Source organism: Emys orbicularis, chromosome 4 (assembly GCF_028017835.1).
Source record: "Emys orbicularis isolate rEmyOrb1 chromosome 4, rEmyOrb1.hap1, whole genome shotgun sequence".
NCBI classification, from domain to species: Eukaryota; Metazoa; Chordata; order Testudines; family Emydidae; genus Emys; species Emys orbicularis.
Genome location: NC_088686.1, coordinates 118939981 through 118958933, shown reverse-complemented (window position 1 = coordinate 118958933; position 18953 = coordinate 118939981). Strand labels below are relative to the sequence as shown.

The window sequence follows — 18953 nt, the reverse complement described above, 5'->3', positions numbered from 1 at the left end:
TGGCGGAAACAGGAGATACAGCATTTAAAACACTAGCTCGAGGCAGAAGAGAAGGCTTCTGGACGAAGAAAGGATTGGCCTTTTTCTTTAAAGATGTGTGTATTTCTAAACTATATTGCCTTTACCAGTTTGGTTAGGCAAATAATTTTAAATACCGCTTTGAAATGAGAATTTTTTTGTAGTATCTTGTCTTCAAACAAAGCCAAATTAAAAAACAATGTAAAATCACTTATGCTGAATACCCTGATGAATGCAGCAGAAAAGAACACCAGTATACCGCTTAAACTTGCATTAGTATAAATATACTAGTCACAAGATGGTAATAGCATCCTTTATTTGTAAATTTCTTGCTCTTAAGTTTCTCCTTAATGCTGCTTGAATGTTCAGTTTGTTAAAAAATGTACATTATGCAAGAAGCATATTCATTATTTGTATTTATTCCCTGAGTTCAATTTGTAAATTAAAAGTAGGGCTTGTGGTGCCTCCTTTACTTAAACTTATATTCTCTGTCTATATAATTTCTAATGATTATACCCCAGTCACTGTCTTGCTGAGCTGAGGCAAGTTGTGATTGAAACTGCACATCTGACTAGTAGACACATGTCTGAAAAGCTATATTCCAGGATTTGGTGTCGCCCTTTTTCTTGATATAAGATTAAATGGCAATTGTCATGGAGGCAGCATTGTGTAGAGGCTACAATGAGTGGGAGAACGGGATAAACTGGGAGTTGGGAGACATTGATTATAGACTTCGGATGTGTCACCAACTCTGTGTAGGACTTTAAGCAAATAACTTAGTTCTGTGTTTCTCCATCCACACCTGTAAAATGGGGTTAGTGCTTTAGAAGGTAAATTAAGCGTTTTGAGATTATTTGAAGGGTACTTGCATTTGCTATGCATTTGCATTTGCATTTGTAGCTAATTGCATAAAACATTCTGCAAACCTAAATGTTTTATTTTTGTTTTAGTTTGAAGAAGGAGAGGAAGGAGAAGAGGAGGTGAGATGCCTATTGTGTCGATTGTAGATCACTAATCCATATTCTCCTTTCTGAAATAGAAATATCTAGCCCCATATAGGACAAACAGGGATGTATGTATTTCATGGTGCCATGTTCATACTCCTCTACAAAATAGTCATTATAGCTTAACGTTAAGCAGCTGTAAAATCTATACAGATTCTAATTTTTGCTGTACGTATATTCCATAAAAGCACACATTCCAATTATGTCTAGTATCTCAGCTGCATTATCAAAATACAGTTGCAACTCTTTAATATTTGACAAAGGAATAATTGATTGTCACGTCCATTTTTTTAACCATGACTTAATGTTGAAATTGTTTTGTGGGCAGATGTGAAGATTGCATTGCACTGAACAATCTTTTGTGTACCTGTTTACCAAGTTAAACCTTGGGCTGTAAGGAAGGCTAACGGGAAACTCAATCCTAGTTGCACGCTGGGGGGACACACTGGACAAGGCTTGTGAACTGTCTGTTTTAACTGTTCTAGAGATGGGGCTTGGTCCTCTCAGAAATTAAATACATCCTTTTAATTAAGAATTGTTATAACGGGTTTAATTAGGTTCACAGGCAGTTTTGTATTATGGCAACCACTGTAATCAATTTTTTCCAGTGTTACTAGAGCACAAACATAGTGATGATAGGCTCTATACAAAATCTCTGCGCTAAAATGAATATAAAAGCAACATTGGGGACAAATCAGTGCCTTTGACAGATATTAACTATTTGCTTTTTGCCCCTTTCACTATGATGTGCTTGAGAATCTTTTTTCATAAAGATGCCATGGTAGTATGACCTAATCAAGTACTGGAATGCAGTACATCACCAATTCTTAGACTGGTGGCCTCCTTTGACCTAGCAGGTCACATCATGCTGTCTCCTTTTCCCCTGCTTCCCCAGGAGTCCCAGTTTTTTTGCAGCGAAAAGCTTTAACTCTTGTAAAAGCAGATGAGAAAGAGCTAGCCCAGGGGTAGGCAACCTATGGCACGCATGCCAAAGGCAGCACGCAAGCTGATTTTCAGTGGCACTCTCACTGCCCAGGTCCTGGCCACCAGTCCAGGGGGCTCTGCATTTTAATTTAATTTTAAATGAAGCTTCTTAAAAATGTTAAAAACCTTATTTACTTTACATACAACAATAGTTTAGTTATATATTATTCTCGGCTCTCTGAGCTGAGGGGTGAAAACAATATCCAGACTTATAGAAAGAGACCTTCTAAAAACGTTAAAATGTATTACCAGCACGCCAAACCTTAAATTAGAGTTAATAAATGAAGACTCGGCACACCACTTCTGAAAGGTTGCCGACCCCTGAGCTAGCCTATCTGCCTCCATCGAGATACTACAACTTGAGGTAAGACATGTGCAAGAGGAAGAACAGAAAGGATCCAGGTGTAGTGAAGAAGCATGTGTGTGGGGCACATGACTGTTCAAAGAAACAGATGAGATAAGGGTTGAAATGGAGGAACAAAATCAGACAGATCCACTAGCTGTCTTTTCCAGAAGTACAAAACTCAGAATTGTGTTGCAGGCACTTTAAAAAAAAAAAAAAAAAAATTCTGTGCAATTGCAGTAACTTCCACAGGAATATTACATTCAGATCCACACTGACATTTGAGACTTTCTGGACCAGATGACTGGTTGTCTCGTCCAACCCAAGTAGATTTATTTTTCACAGCTGACACACACAGGAATGCAATAGAAGGCACTGTATAGTTGGCTTTGTGCACCGTAAGCAGTTGCTTTAATCTAATTTTAATTCCTGTTAATCTCTCTTCCTTTTATCATAGGAATTGGAAGGTGAAGAGGAGGGAGAGGAAGAGGAGGATACAGAGAGTGATCCTAAGGTTAGTTTTTTGTTTGGGCATATATACTTATAGTACATTAGAATTGTACAAACTGTGACCATGAACAACGTATCAGTATACTATGTTACATTCTCTTCATTCCTGTTCTTTTACACTTTTTGTATTGTGAAGGGAATTAACTTCTGAACTGCAGATTTTCTTAAATATTTTCCTTAAGTTATGAATGCATAAATAACAGTATTTATTAGACATGTTAATTTTCTCACATACCTACACTGGGGAACAGATGTGATTGATATGTTTACCACTTTCCTATGTAAAATTAAAGGTGAATATTTAAATATTTGCAAAGAAACCAATTTACAGCATGTGTAGGTAGAAATCTTATACCACTTTGAAGTCTAGTTTTAGAATGAATTAATGTTTCTTTGACAAGTCTGTTTGCTAGCTCCATCTACTTTTCTCGTATAGTAACTCTGCTCCTTTCTTTGTGGTTGCCTTGCTGAATCCCACACACTGCCATCATGTCATTGTGTTTAACCAGAAGAAAAGCTGAGAGCTAGTACAAAATATAAGGCTTTGTTTAAAACTCAGTAAAATATGGTCACTGCTCCCCCTTTTACCTAGTTTTCAGCCATAATTCAGTCACCCTGACAGTTAGCAACTAAAGTTAATGAAAAGGGGGAGGAGACTGTTCTATTCATTTTGCTATTAAAGTAGCATCTTTCCATTTCTTTAATGGCAATAAGTATATAAAACTTACAATACTTCCAATTTGAGATCATGGTACTGATACACCAGGCCTTGCAGAATTTATCACAATATGCACATTATACTATTAAACGCTTTTAGCCTCCATGCCAGGAATCAATCCTGTCTCTTGTAATAGTAAGTATTAAAAGAAGTCTGTACTCTTGATGAAACATTTGTTTGAACAGGGAAAGAATAGCACTTGCGGAAACAATATTTCACACTCCGTTTTCATGGCTCTCCTGAATAGAGTAGCTGGGGGGCAATGATGGGTGAGCTGAGAATTAAAAATCATTAGTACTGGAGTAATGGTGTCCAAGATACTTCAGGGAAGAATCATACCAGTTACTGTATTCTTAATTACAGTGGCCATACACCTTTGCAGTGCTGTAGATCTGTATTCAATAGCATGCCCTGTGGAGTGTGGTATTCTGCAGAACCATGTCTTAAGCTATCTCAGAACATTGTGGTTGTTGCCTCCTGTATAACTTTGTACATTTCACTTTTTCATGCTGACAGTTCCTTTTCAATTTTTTTTCCATTTAGGTGTAATTTAAGTCTGTTTATCATTCATACATTTCTAGGTAAGGTGGAATTCCATTCATACCTAACTTCCAATGTGTAGCCCATGCAATGTGGTTTATTTATAGCTACCTTTCTGGTTTTAAAAAAAAAATTAGGCGAAACTCAGGTTTTAGGCCTCATTTGCAGTTCAGAAAAGTGTAGAGAGAAATATCTGTGGCTGGATACCCATGTATCGTATCCTTAGAATAGATTTATATCTAGATTATCTCCTTGCCTCCCTGTTGCAAGTTTATGCTTGCATTGTAGCACTCCAAGGTAACATTATATACTGAACATACAACATTCTCAGGACACAAGTTATACCTCTGAGACTTGTCACAAAGATGTTCTCTCTTGTATCTGGGTTTATACTGTGTCTTTTTAGTGTGACTTTTAGTTGGTTTTCATTGATAGATCTGTATTTACAACACACTTGCAACTCTCTCCTCCAGTTCAGTCCTTCTCAACTCTGGTTGAAACTCTCCTCATGAGTCACTGACTTATTCTGAATCTAAGTATTTTATCTATAATCGATCTCTGCTGTCTCTGACAGCTACCCACTTCTCCAGATCATCTTCTTTCTTGGGCTTCCATGATTCTTTATTTTCCTGGTTCACTTATCCTTCTTTTGGTGTTGCTTTCATTGGATCCTGTTCTCCGGTGCTCCCTTCTTCCCTCTCACCCTGAGTGATCTTGTCTGCTCACATGGGATTTTCTCAAATCTACCTGTTCCCCCTCTTTCCTAAGGCTTGTGCCTTTTTCTGTTTCCTCATAGCTATCCTGCTGCTTTCCAAAACACATGACAAACTGGACTCGTTCCTCCTAACCTTCTCCCCATACCCTGTGATTTGACTGATTGATAACTCCACTGTACTTCCTATCACTCAACTTCAAGACTGAGCTTATCTTGTGATTTGTTCTCTACAAATCTAATTGCTTTGAAAACCAGCCCCTACCCCCACTGCCAAAACTCATTCATGTCGTATTCCCTCACGCTCATCTGGACTCAACTCTCATCTCCCCATCAGTGGCTCCCCGTCTTTCAGAATAAAGCTTAAGATTGGCAAGGCTCCAATCCTGTCAGTACAAAAAGTTTATCTTCCATTTCTCCCATCTTATCTCCTTCACTTGGCCAACTCTTCTTGCTGCCTTCCTTTTTATTCACTCTCTGTTCCCTGTGCCTGGGAAGGCATTACCATTTCTGTGCACCAAGAATCCTTACTCTCCTTCAGATCTCTCCTCCTAAATCCACTTTTTGCCTAACTGTCCACTGACGTCCATTCCTGTGCTGTCTACTCCTCCCTTCTTACATAGCTCATTTGCTATATAAATATCAGAATATGCTTGCTTTTTCTTGCTTTGATTTGCTTTTTTTGTTCCCTATCCACCTGTCCTAAGTTCGTCTAATTTAGATTGTAAAGTGTTCAGGCAGAACCATGTCACTTGTGTAAAGCAGTGTGCAAAGGGTTGGTGTTGTATAAAGGTGTTAGGCTGTACACCTCTACCCTGATATAACGCTGTCCTCAGGAGCCAAAAAATCTTACCGCGTTATAGGTGAAACCGTGTTATATCGAACTTGCTTTGATCCACCGGAGTGCGCAGCCCTGCGCCGCCCCCCTCACCCCCCCCCCCCCCCCCGGAGCACTGCTTTACCGCATTATATCCAAATTCGTGTTATATCAGGTCGCGTTATATCTGGGTAGAGGTGTATAAGTAGCCAATTAGGTGTCTTGTAACTGGTACACTGTGTGCCTTGGAGGACCCTTGTTAGCTTAGGGTACGTCTTCATTACTTGCCAGATAGTAATCGATCTATCGGGGATCGATTTATCGCGTCTCGTCTAGAACGTGCTCCCCATCTACTCCAGAACTCCACCAGAGCGTCGATCCCGCGCCGTGAGGACGCGAGGTAAATCGATCTATGATACGTCGACTTCAGCTACGCTATTCCCGTAGCTGAAGTTGCATATCTTAGATCGATCCCCCCCAGTGAGGACCAGCCCTTACTGGTTGAAGGAGTGAGTATGATGTCACTGAGGGGAGAAGGATAGCTAACTGGCTAAATTCAGATAACCAGCATAGTTCTGTCAGTACTCCAGGGCTGAAGTCTCCCCTCCTGAGAGGATGACAGTTGATGCTTCAAAATATTTGCTCCATCTTCAAAGCAACCTTGGCAGAAGCCTCCAGTACTAAGCAGCAAACCTGTTTTGAAGACTCTGAGAACAAGTATTTAGTGCTCACTACCTTTTGTTGATCCCACAGTAGTTGGTGGCCAGGTTGCTGTTAAGGGTACAGAAATAAGTGGATGACCAGCTATCAGATATGCATGTCAATCTAGAATGTGGAACAAAATGATTACTTCATTGTATTACACTGGATGCTTTCCAGAAGGAGATTGGTAAATCTACCAGGAACATATGTTGTTCTGAGACAGGATAACATTAAACGGTGGTGGAAAGATGAGTGACAGCATCTACAGTCAGTAATATCTTTTGAATAAACCTATTCCTAATATGAATCAAAGGATTGGGAATCGAGGCATTGACACTAACTTGCAGAACTTTATAATTAATGAGCAGACACATTACTTGAAATATTTGCTGGACTTTAAATTTTTATCAGTTCAGTGTTCTGAAAGGGTGTAGTTGAAAAGCGTTTAATCTGCAATGCTTTGGGGATGTACAGAAGCCGGGAAAGCAGTTTGAGCAGGGAAGTTTGCAGTGTCTTGGATCTGTCTTGTTCTTTCCTCTCCTCCCCAACACACTGCAAATTTGGAGCTACAAATAAAGCTTGAATGTAGAGCTCAGTGAATAACTCAGCCCTGATCTACAGTACACAGCTAGGCCAACGTAAGGCAGCTTATATCAACCTAACTATGTCAGTGTATCGGCTACAGCCTTGCTCTTGCCGAAGTAAGTGCCCTACACCAACATAACTCAAACCCTACGTCTCTCATGTTGGTGTAGTTAGGGCTACGCAGCCTCTCTGTAGACAGTGCATTATTTACATTGGTTGTTGGCTGTCATTCTTGTCAATTTCACGGCTCCATGCAACTTCTGGTTAATTGCAATGTTTTACTGGAAATCAATCCCATCCCATTAACATCTGTATTAATAGGATTTGGATATTCGCAACAGCGTGCCACTTATTAGCAACCTATCCTGGAAAAAAGGTGCCACCTGCAGGCAGGTTTTCAAGGCTGCAGCCAGGGAAGGAAGGTGCTGGGATTTATCTTCTCTGACTGCTGCCTCGCAAACCTGCCTGTGACCAGTGCTCAGCACATGCCAGCACTGATTCCTCCTGGTGCTACTGTCCAGCAAACCTGCCTGTGACCAGTGCTCAGCACATGCCAGCACTGATTCCTCCTGGTGCTACTGTCCAGCAAACCTGCCTGCATGTAGTGACCACATAGGAGGTAAGGGGCTGCAGACTTGGAAGGGAGGCTCAGGGCAGACCAGTAGCAGAAAGAAGATCTGCAATTTGTAACAGCTTCCCAATTTGGGAGTATTGTTAGATTCCTAGGCTGCTACTGGATTCCCAGGCAACTGTATCTGTAACGAAGACCACTTTCTGTTTGTACCTGACAAGGCAAGTGCAACTTGGATGGTTTTATGTGAACCTTAGAACACCTCTACCCCGATATAACGCTGTCCTCGGGAGCCAAAAAATCTTACCGTGTTATAGGTGAAACCGCGTTATATCAAGCCGCGTTATATCGGGGTAGAGGTGTACAACTATCCATGCCTCTGTCATTTCAAGGCTAGACTAGTGTAATGTTCTCTGTGTGGGGCTACACACTGAGACCATTTGGAAACTGAAACTTAGAGAATATCTCTGTCAGCTTGCTGAACAGAGCCTTAGCTCAGGAGCAAACCCCTGGTGCTATGTGATCTGCACTGGTGGAGTTCAAGGAGTAAGGGAAAGCTCTAAATACTTTGGGTCCTGGTTCTTTAAGAGATCACTTCGCTCCCTATGATACTTCAAAAGATGTAGATGGTGAAGGTGCTCAAGTTAAACCAACCCTCCATTCCCCCGCATTTTGGTGTGGGTCCCTCTTGGCAGGGTATTCTCTGTGAAAAGGTGGATTGTCTTGGAACTCCCTAGTTTGGCAGAACCAGATCTGTTAACCTTCTGAATATGCGTGCTCGCTCTCTCTCAACATCTTTTTTTTCCTTCTGTGCTTGGAGACTGGGTTTAGTGAGGCAGGCAAATAAAGCAATTTACTGTGTGAAATACTGGGGTTTAGATCATTTATATTTCAATTGCATTTAACAGGTAAAATTTTCAAAAGCACCTTATCTACTTTTTAAAATGGGACTTAAGCTCCTAAGTGCCTAAGATAGTTCATTGAAAGACTGAGATTTAGGTGCTTTTGACATCCTTGCCCAAAGCACTGTATATTGAAAAACAGCTATCCTAGAGATATACAAACAGATTTTCAGTGTGATGGTATAGCATGTAGAACAATATCTAGGTTTTAACATGTGAAACTTACATATCAAGTTCCCTCTGTAGTATGCAATTTCATGTATTTTGTTGAAATTAAGCAACAGCATTTTATTTTTTGTAAATATCTTTATTGCTGTAAAGTGGTACAAAACATGGATAATAAAAAGTTTATTGGAAAATATAATCACAAGGGTTTTGTCTTCATGAATAAAACTGAAATAAAATAGTTGTTTTTCTCTTTGAAGCAGTAACATCAATACTTTATATTTCCTTTCCTACCTGCTTAAAGGCTGTGTTATATTAAAAAGATCTAAAGTAGGATTAAAATATAGTTTCTAAACCATTATAATGTTGTAAACAATCTTTAATTCATCAGTTACTCCTTTAAGTGTTTGGGTTAAATTTAGCTATATTTTGCAATTCTGATAGTATTAATGACCTAATCTATCTTGCTCTTAACTGATGTTTCTGCTGTCTATTTGAAATGGAAACTGCCGTCAGTTGACTTGATATTTATCTCCACTACAAAGCAGTTGTTTCATGAAATGTTCTTTACTTCAGAAATAGGCTTTTTTGATGGCTAGGAAGTTGTTCATGTTCTCCCTCTTATCCACATCTAATCAAACAGTAGTCCCATGTGATTACAAGTAGTATGTGTCAAATAGGCTTTTTAAAAAACAAAACATTTATTTGCTGCCGTGTTGAGTGTATGAAGATTCCTTCTTGACAGGATAGGCACCTGATGTTTAAGGCTATATCAGTGCAGATCAATTAACTAACTTCAGTGTCCTTTGGAAACCCAGGCAGTTAGGAAGAGGCACTTGGGCACCTGATGATGAATAATGAATGTAACATGTATTCTTTATGCTTGCTTTTTTACAATTATGAAATGTTCAGGTTTGGAATAAAAACAACAAGGAGTCTGGTGGCACCTTAAAGACTAACAGATTTATTTGGGCATAAGCTTTCGTGGGTAAAAACCTCACTTCTTCAGATGCATAGAGTGAAAGTTACAGATGCAGGCATTATATACTGACACCAGTGTTGACAGGGCCAATTCAATCAGGGTGGATGTAGTCCACTCCCAATAATAGATGAGGAGGTGTCAATTCCAGGAGAGGAAAAGCTGCTTCTGTAATGAGCCAGCCACTCCCAGTCCCTATTCAAGCCCAGATTAATGGTGTTAAATTTGCAAATGAATTTTAGTTCTGCTGTTTCTCTTTGAAGTCTGTTTCTGAAGTTTTTTTGTTCAATGATAGTGACTTTTAAATCTGTAATAGAATGACCAGGGAGATTGAAGTGCCTACTCTGTCCCCATATCTACTCTGGCGACACCATCGGAGGACCCAACCACATCAGCCACACCATCAAGGGCTCATTCACCTGCACATCTACTAATGTTATATATGCCATCAGTGCCAGCAATGCCCCTCTGCCATGTACATTGGCCAAACCGGACAGTCCCTCTGCAAAAGAATAAATGGACACAAATCGGACATCAGGAATGGTAACATACAAAAGCCAGTAAGTGAACACTTCAATCTCCCTGGTCATTCTATTACAGATTTAAAAGTCACTATCATTGAACAAAAAAACTTCAGAAACAGACTTCAAAGAGAAACAGCAGAACTAAAATTCATTTGCAAATTTAACACCATTAATCTGGGCTTGAATAGGGACTGGGAGTGGCTGGCTCATTACAGAAGCAGCTTTTCCTCTCCTGGAATTGACACCTCCTCATCTATTATTGGGAGTGGACTACATCCACCCTGATTGAATTGGCCCTGTCAACACTGGTTCTCCACTTGCGAAGTAACTCCCTGCTCTCCATGTGTCAGTATATAATGCCTGCATCTGTAACTTTCACTCTATGCATCTGAAGAAGTGAGGTTTTTACCCACGAAAGCTTATGCCCAAATAAATCTGTTAGTCTTTAAGGTGCCACCAGACTCCTTGTTTTTGTAGATACAGACTAACACGGCTACCCCCTGAGGTTTGGAATAGTTAACAAGTATAAATCATTTTACAGTCGAAGTGGTGTATTGTCTTGAAAGATGTCTTCCTTATAGCTATTTTCCTTCCTACCGTAGAGTTCAACAAAGGCATGTTTGTGTGGCTAAAAAAACCACAGAAAACCAATAAAAACACAAACCCTATATCTATAGTAGATGTGGGTAATGAGAGAAACAAATAAAGGGAAGTATATGCTTAGATTAAAATATCCTGCTACGTTGTGTGGTAGTGTTAACTGTAAAGCTAAGCAGTTGGAGCATTTAATCAACGCACCTTTCTTGTTAGTTTTTTTTCCCCCAGGTTGTTTCACTCCCTGTGCTGTTGTAGGGCTATCGGTGCTTTTACTTTCTGAAGGCTCTGATAGATCAGATTAACTTTTGGCAAGAAGTGTCTGAGTGTTAAACAGTTGAGTAGTTATTGGCTAGTGATGCAGAAGGCATCTGAGGGGAGCACAACCTGTTAAATACATTCCATCATCTCCAACAGAGAGCCCAAGACTTGAAAAAACAAGTGCATTGATTATTATTTTTTTTCCCCCAAAAAATGCTGAGCACCCTGCATCTTCCTTTGACTCCAGCACTTTTGAAAACTGGGCCACTTATTTAGGAGCCTACATGTGAACTTGAGAATTTTTGTTTTTGAAACTCTTCTGTGTTGCCAGAAGCTGGAATGGACGACGGGATGGATCACTTGATGATTACCTGTTCTGTTCATTCTCTCTGGGGCTCCTGGCATTGGCCACAGTCGGAAGATAGGATATTGGGCTAGATGGACCTTTGGTCTGACCCACTATGGCCATTCTTATGTTCTTAAATGGTAGAGAGAATACAAGTATAATAGAATAACCTGTGAAGTGCTGAGCAACTGTACGTCAATGGGAATTGTAGTTAAGCACCTCGTGATTTAGCCCATGTTGACCTGTAGCTTTCCTCCCCAGTAGACATTTGTGGTGGTAACCTATTTAGTTGCCTATAAAGGATGCATGACCAAATTGCACTGAGTGAACTACCATTGTAGGCGTCTTCCTTTTTTAACTTTTTTCTTTTTCCTCTCCAAACAGAAAGATTCCAGCCAACCTGCTGAGTGCAAACAACAATAATAAGGAAATACCACTTCAGAGTGATATTTGAACAACTTGTAACAAATATATTTGGATACCTGGCCTGCAGTTCAGGATATTCCATTGCTGCAGCACAATCTTATTAACAATGCTTAAAATTAATTTGTTTTCAAGTGCATGATTTTCACTAACTTTTTTTTTTTTTTTTCTTATTTTTTGCTTAACTTGTACAGTGGTATCTTCACTGCATTTGGGAAATATGAGGTTTAAATAAAGCACACTCTACAGCCTTTGGTACACTGTAGCGAAATAATTGTCTGTAGGCTTTCTGATTAACCTTTTGCCCTATTCTTAGGGAACTAGTCCAAACTACAAAGTAAAGACTATCCATTTTCTTGGTAAACATTGAAATTGTGGAATAGCACATGTGCTGAGAAGCAAAACTAAACGAATTAAATTTATGATAGCTAAAACAAATACAACAGTATGACTTGACTTTTGCTAGTAGTTCTCCTCTTTTAATATAAAATTTTCCTGCAACCTACAAATCAGACTAGTGCTTGAGCAGCTTCAAATGTCATATTTATTATCTCAGTAAAGCCAATTAAATTGAAGTAATTCTTCATTAATGGGGATGTCATTCGAGATTTATGTAGTTGTTCATCTTTCTATTTATTTATTCCTGTTTGTAAGTACTTTGACTGAATTAGTGCTTTTTTAATAGTTTTTAATATACTTGAAAATCTTTTCCTGTTTGCATAAAATATGGGTATTTGTACAAGGAAAATTTGGTCTCTCTGAAGGTAGTAGAAGAAATAAACATGTTTCAAAATCACAGCTCTTTTGGGGGGGAAAAATCCTAACATACAGGCCAAATTATTGCTGTTGATGGAAATGGGTTGCAGCCAAAGAACCAGAAAATTTCCAGTAGTCTTATTGCTTAATATCCAGCATGGGAGGGGCTTTCATTCTGAACATATAAATTAACAAAATTTAACTCAGTAAATTCGAAGTTCTGTTTTACTTGCAACATTCAAATTACTCTGTTCCACAGTTTCTTGTTTTGTTTAAAACTCTGAAGTCTTCAAAGCTACCTTATGTTGTTGTGCAGAATTTCAGGTGCACATTTCTAGTTTAAGCATCCAATGCCAACCTCTGGCAGCAGTTGAATAGCAGCTGTATCAACACTGTGACCAGGCATGTAGAGAGTGCTCCAGCCTTACCTTACACATTTGTAACTTAATACAGTGTTTTCAATTTGTACAGAATAGTTAAATATTCTATTAAAGTTGTGAAACATGGAAAGTGACTGTCTTGTTCATTTTTCCTATATTAACTGAACACACCCATTTGATTTCCTATTTTACATGCATCTGTATGCAGTATGAAAAGAGATGTGCCAAATGGCCAAAAATTTATGACCACCTAATGCAAGAATACACTTGGTATAAAGTGTTCAGCTTCCTACTATTTTTAGAGAAGATTTGAGGCTATTTCTAATGGGCGTTACCCATGTGTAAACACATTTGAAGTACAGATACATAATCATATTTATAACTTCAGATACAAAAATGATACATGCTATTGTAAGGGTTCTATAGTTTGTCTTGCTCATTTGCATAATCAGACTTGCTCAGTTTGCAGATTTTTTTCTTAACTGCCAGAACTCTCACCTTGGGCTCTGACACACCAGCTGAATATTTTCCTCCAGTCACCAGCAGGAAAGACTCTGGAGGGCAAGTTACCTGTCCACTCCCACTATAGACTGAGGTTGCATGGGTGACAGAGGACACAATTTGATCCACAATAACTTTATTACCAGTGATGCATGAGATGGAAACCCAGCTTGATAGTCCATCACAGCCCAAGATAAGTTCTACTGGGCTGGTAGTGAAGTGTTTACTTGCAAAACTGAGCAAGCTTGATGCACATGAGGAAAAATGAATAAGGAACCATGCCAATACCATTGTTTCTTGCTTATTCATCATGGTTGAAATGTACTTCTGTGTTAAAAATGAGTGATTGAGAGAGATTTGGGAGTTCTTTTAAGAAGGGTTTATTAGATGGCCCCCAAAAAACCCATGATTCCACTATCAAGGTAGGACAACTTTGGATAAAAGCCTATCCTGATAGAGTGGCAAAGTGAAGGTTGCAATTAGAAATTAAAGCAATATATACCAAATAGCAATGTAAAATTAGTTATGAAATACCGAAAAGGAAGTTAAATACTTTGTCCTTATCTCTGCCAGCCATGGAATTTCCTCTGTCTTTAAGTATGCTAGGAATAAAAGAAATCCTAGAAATGGTTTAGGCCATTACTAGATGGAGATGGTAAAATTGTTCATGCTAAACACAAGTATGGTGTTTTTAAAAAAAAAAAAAAAAAAAAAAAAAAAATGTTCTGGTTGGCAAGAAGCCAGATGATGTACTCATACGGGTAAGGAAGTAATTTCCAACCATCGGTAACCACTGCTCTACAGCCAAAATGCTTCTGAAATAAATGTAGTCAAACTTTACTAATTCTGGGTCACTGAGAACGAAAATGATGCTTAAAATTGTTGATTGGCTCTAGTTTTCAAGATATGCTATTGGGTCAGTATATACGACCCTTGACTTGGGAATGGCGGAGGATAAGTGAGTTATAAAGGGAAGGGATCTCAATTTAAACCAGAAATGACTAAAATACATCTTTGACTGGATCTATGAATAAATCTATGACTGGGTTTGGACAGTACTTGCTTTTTAGGCAAAACAATGAATGATGCAATCTGAAACTGGTATTGTGTCATACATGATATGAATTGCATCATGTTATTCCTAGGAGTCATGGATGATGCAATCATAACGAAGCTTACATCACTCTGCTGAACAAATTGCCCTATATCAGCTCTAGAAAGCATACAGTGTCGTGCTCTCTTATTTGTCAGTTTGATTTTGCAAAGGGACACATTTCTGTTTAGCCAAAGTGAGCAGAGATGCCTCGTACTTGTGTGAACAGTGCAGATAACTTCTGCTATGTTTGTGGTGAAGTGACTTTTGCATCACAAAAGCGCAGTATAACCACTATGGTTAAGAAAGCCTATCACCTTTATTTTGGCTGCAAAATTGGAGATCCGGACAAGAGGTGGGCCCCACACATATGCTGCAACACTTGTGCAACAAATCTTCGCCAGTGGTTGAACAGGAAAAGGAAATCTATGCCTTTTGCAGTGCCAATGATTTGGAGAGAGCCAACAGATCATACCAGCAATGGTTACTTCTGCATGGTGCCTCCAGTTGGGAAAGGTGTGTCAAAGAAGAAAAAGTGGACTGTGCATTATCCAAACATTCCATCAGCTATACGCCCAGTACCCCACGGAGAAGGACTGCCGGTTCCTGATGCACCAGAATCATTCTCACTTGAGTCAGACGAGGAAGAGGATGAAACTTCTGGTCCTGAACCATCAATGTCACAGGACCCACATTTTCTCCCATCCTCCTCCTCTGAACCACACCTCATAACACAAGGTGAACTGAATGACCTTGTCAGGGATTTGGAACTACCCAAGAGTAAGGCAGAGCTGTTTGGCTCCAGACTACAGCAGTGGAATCTCCTGGCAGGTGATGTTAGGGTTTCCATGTTCCGTGACCGTCAAAAGGATCTTGTCCCATTCTTCTTCATGGAAGGTGATCTTGTAGCCTGCAACAACATCGATGGTGTGATGGCAGCCCTCAACATTGTTCACGATCCAGATGAGTGGAGACTGTTCATTGATTCATCGAAGACGAGTCTTAAAGCTGTTTTACTGCATAATGGCAATGTTTTGCCATCAATTCCAGTTGGTCATGCAGTCCATATGAAGGAAACCTATGACAAGATGAAACAACTTTTGAGGTGCATAAACTATGACCAACATCAGTGGCAGCTTTGTGGCAATTTGAAGGTTGTTGCTCTCTTGCTTGGTCTGCAGACTGGATACACAAAGTACTGCTGTTTTCTCTGCGAATGGGATAGTCGTGCAAGAGATTCCCACTACATCAAGAAAGATTGGCCACTCCGACAGTCATTGGAGCCTGGGAGGAAAAGTGTTCAGCATCCACCACTGGTTGAATCAAGGAAGATTTTGTTACCACCCTTACACATCAAGCTGGGTCTGATGAAGAACTTTGTCAAGGCCATTGACAAAACACAAGCAGGTTTCAAGTACCTCCATGGAAAATTTCCAAGGTTAAGTGAGGCTAAGATAAAGGAAGGTGTCTTTGTTGGTCCTCAGATTCGTGAACTTCTTCGAGATGATGCATTTGACCACGCACTGCGTGGCAAGGAAAAGACGGCATGGAAAGCCTTCCAGTTAGTGGCAATAAATTTTCTCGGAAACAACAAGGCAGACAACTACAGGTTGTTGGTGGAAAACCTCCTCAAGGCATACAAAAGCCTTGGTTGCAACATGTCACTAAAGATACATTTTTTGCACACTCATCTAGATTTTTTTCCCACCGAACTGTGGAGCAGTGAGCAACAAGCACGGCGAGCGATTTCACCAGGACATTGTTGCAATGGAGAAACGCTCTCAGGGCAAATGGAGCCCATCAATGCTTGCAGACTATTGCTGGACAGTGACAAGAAATGCTCCATTTAATGAATACAAGAGACAAGCCAAGAAGCGCCGAGTAGACACTGAATAGGACTAACTATGTACATAATAGTTTTTTGCCTTTTGTTTCATAATAAATTTTATTTATATAACCCTTTGGTTGATTTTTAAAGTGTTACATAAACAGGACAGGTGAAATATCATGTAAAGCAACCATAAACACATGAAAAGACCTAGGTTTACAATTTATGATTAAAACTCTATCTACACAATATACATAGACATAAAATGTAAAAACTTAAATATTTTAGAAACAGTAGCCAATCAGTTGTTTTAATTGTCATATTTGAATTCAGTACATCAAAATACATAATAAATACACATTTTATCTCTGAAGCAGATGACTTCTCAAAAATTGTAGACCAGTGTAATAGGATGTTAAATATCTGCTAGGAACAAATGTTACACACTGTAATCCAGTCACCTCAATGTTTTTCTCCCCCCCCAAAAAAAACAAAAAAAAAAACCCACCTTAAGACTGACCTCTAAGTCTCAGTGGAAGGCATCTTCTCCAGTCCTCAAATTGTTTGTGGTTCTCTTCTGCACCTTCTCCCATTTTCATGATCTCTTAGAAAAATATAGACCAATGTACACAGTATTCCAGTATCTGTCTCACCCATGCACTCTACAGAGGTAAAAAAATCACCTTCCTCCTTCTATACATACAACCAAAGAATGGCATTAGTGTTTTGCCACAGCGGTATAGAGAGCTCATACAGAGTTACTTGTCCACGCTGAGAGGATTTTAGGCGTCAGTCACTGGGCTCCATGCTGTAAGTCTGGCCTCCACTCCTAGTTCCTAGATGTAGAACTGTGCATTTTGCTGAATTAAAAACATTAAAAAAAAAAAAAAACACCAGACGCGGCTTATGCTATGATCCAGATCCCTCTCTCTGACTCCTCTGTCCTCATCATTATTTACCTCTCTGACAATTTTTGTCATTCACAATTTATCTGCAGTGATTTTATATTCATCTGAAGATCATTGATCAAAATTTTGAATAGCATCAGAACCCCACTAGAAACACCCCCATTTGATGATTCCCAACTTACAACTACTTTGAGATGTCAGTTAGCCTGTTCCCAAGCCATCTGTGTGCTTAAAACATTAGCACTGTACAATATCAGTAATTAGAATGCTGTGCAATACTCAAATAACTTCTAATGTCTACGTATATTTCATCTACACAGTTACCTTTAGCAAAACTTATAATCTCAATAAATGAAGTCAGGTTTGACAGTACTTAAAGCCATATTGACTTGTATTACCTATATTCTTTTCCTTTAGTTCTTTATTAACTGAATCCTGTATCAGCCCTTCCATTATTTTGTCTGGGATTGAGGTCAATATAGCCAGTCTATGGTTATCCAGGTCATCTCACTTGCCCCTTTTGAATACTGGCACACTTGAGTCTTCAGGAATTTGCTGGGTGTTCTAAGATTTATTTAACATTATCAAGTCTCAGACAACTCTTTTAGGACTCTTGTGTGCAAGTTTTTCAGATCTGCAGATTTGAAAAGCACCTTTTATAGTGGGGAAAATAGTAGGGTACTAAAGGGATTAAGGTCCACCAGGAAAGGGCCCTAATGAGTCAGTGGCTGGAAGTTGTCATTCAAATTTTTTAAGTGAGGGTGTTTAATCAATGGAACACACTACCAAGGGAAACTGTGGATTCTCCAGCTTGTGTTCAGATCAAGGCAGATGCCTTTCTGGAAGATATGCTTCAAACACCTGTTGTTTGGTTCAATACAAGGGTAACTGAGCCTCTGATGTACAGGAGGTCAGACTAGATATAAAGATCCATTCTGGCCCCTTTTTGGGAAAAAAATTTTTTTTTAACATGGGGTACACTAAGAGTTTATTTGAGAAGGGAAGAGAAATGGAATATTACCATTGTTTGTAGCATGTTAAGTATACTGAGTTCCACTGTAAAATGTTTGCAGCTTCTAATCCTTGAAAAGCCTAATTTTAGGGCCAAAACTAATTGTGCTTGTTCTCAGCCAAAGACTGGACCTTTTGGAAAACTTGTACTTGATATTGTACCGCTTTTCCTGAGTTATCTGGGGTGAGAGGAATAACAATCCGCAGTAACTCAGCTGGCTAACAAAGCTGCAAGCATAGAGTATGCTAGTCCTCTGAGGACCAATTCTTCCATCTAATATTGAAACAAATGCCCGAAGTTCTACAGCATGCAACTGGCTGCGGTGTATTCAGTTGGGAATAATTTTAGTAGAGCCTTTGCCCCCATCTACTGTCCTATCCGTCAGCAGCAGTCTGGGCAAGGATGTGGGGATTCCTTTAGGCAGCTGGGATAACTTTGGGATTGAAATCCAAGACAAAAATCTCAAATGGGCAAAACACTAAAAAATATACTACAGGGAATAATCCTGCAGTGGAGGAGACAGGGCCATGAACTATTGTACTTGACTTATGAGGTTTTTGCTATCTAATAGAGGACTTGCTAGACCAGATCAGACCTACGGTCCAAGTCCAGTCAGAAGGGAGAGCTACAACTTTTAACACACAACCTTAACATTTTCAATAAAAACAAAGTGGATGAAGAAAAATCTCCTGTTGCAGCATCTTGGTACATTTGCTTACTGAATTCTAAACTTCTATTTAACAAAAATAAGTAATCTTCTGTGTAAGTACCTGTAGA

The 18953-nt window shown here is 39.3% G+C and overlaps 1 protein-coding gene across 2 annotated transcripts in view; it reads left to right on the top strand.

Moving 5' to 3' along the window:
- The window catches only part of NAP1L4 (nucleosome assembly protein 1 like 4), a 59179-nt gene extending 47230 nt beyond the window's left edge, over positions 1-11949 (top strand). Inside the window, exons 13-16 of one of the 2 annotated variants that reach the window (XM_065403844.1) lie at positions 969-998; positions 2807-2863; positions 4121-4158; positions 11660-11949. In XM_065403844.1, coding sequence (XP_065259916.1) covers positions 969-998; positions 2807-2863; positions 4121-4126 — 93 coding nt within the window. In that variant the 3' untranslated portion in view covers positions 4127-4158; positions 11660-11949. The remainder of the gene's footprint in view (positions 1-968; positions 999-2806; positions 2864-4120; positions 4159-11659) is intronic. The other variant, XM_065403843.1, reaches the window with a different exon arrangement.
- Positions 11950-18953: the final 7004 nt, after the last annotated feature.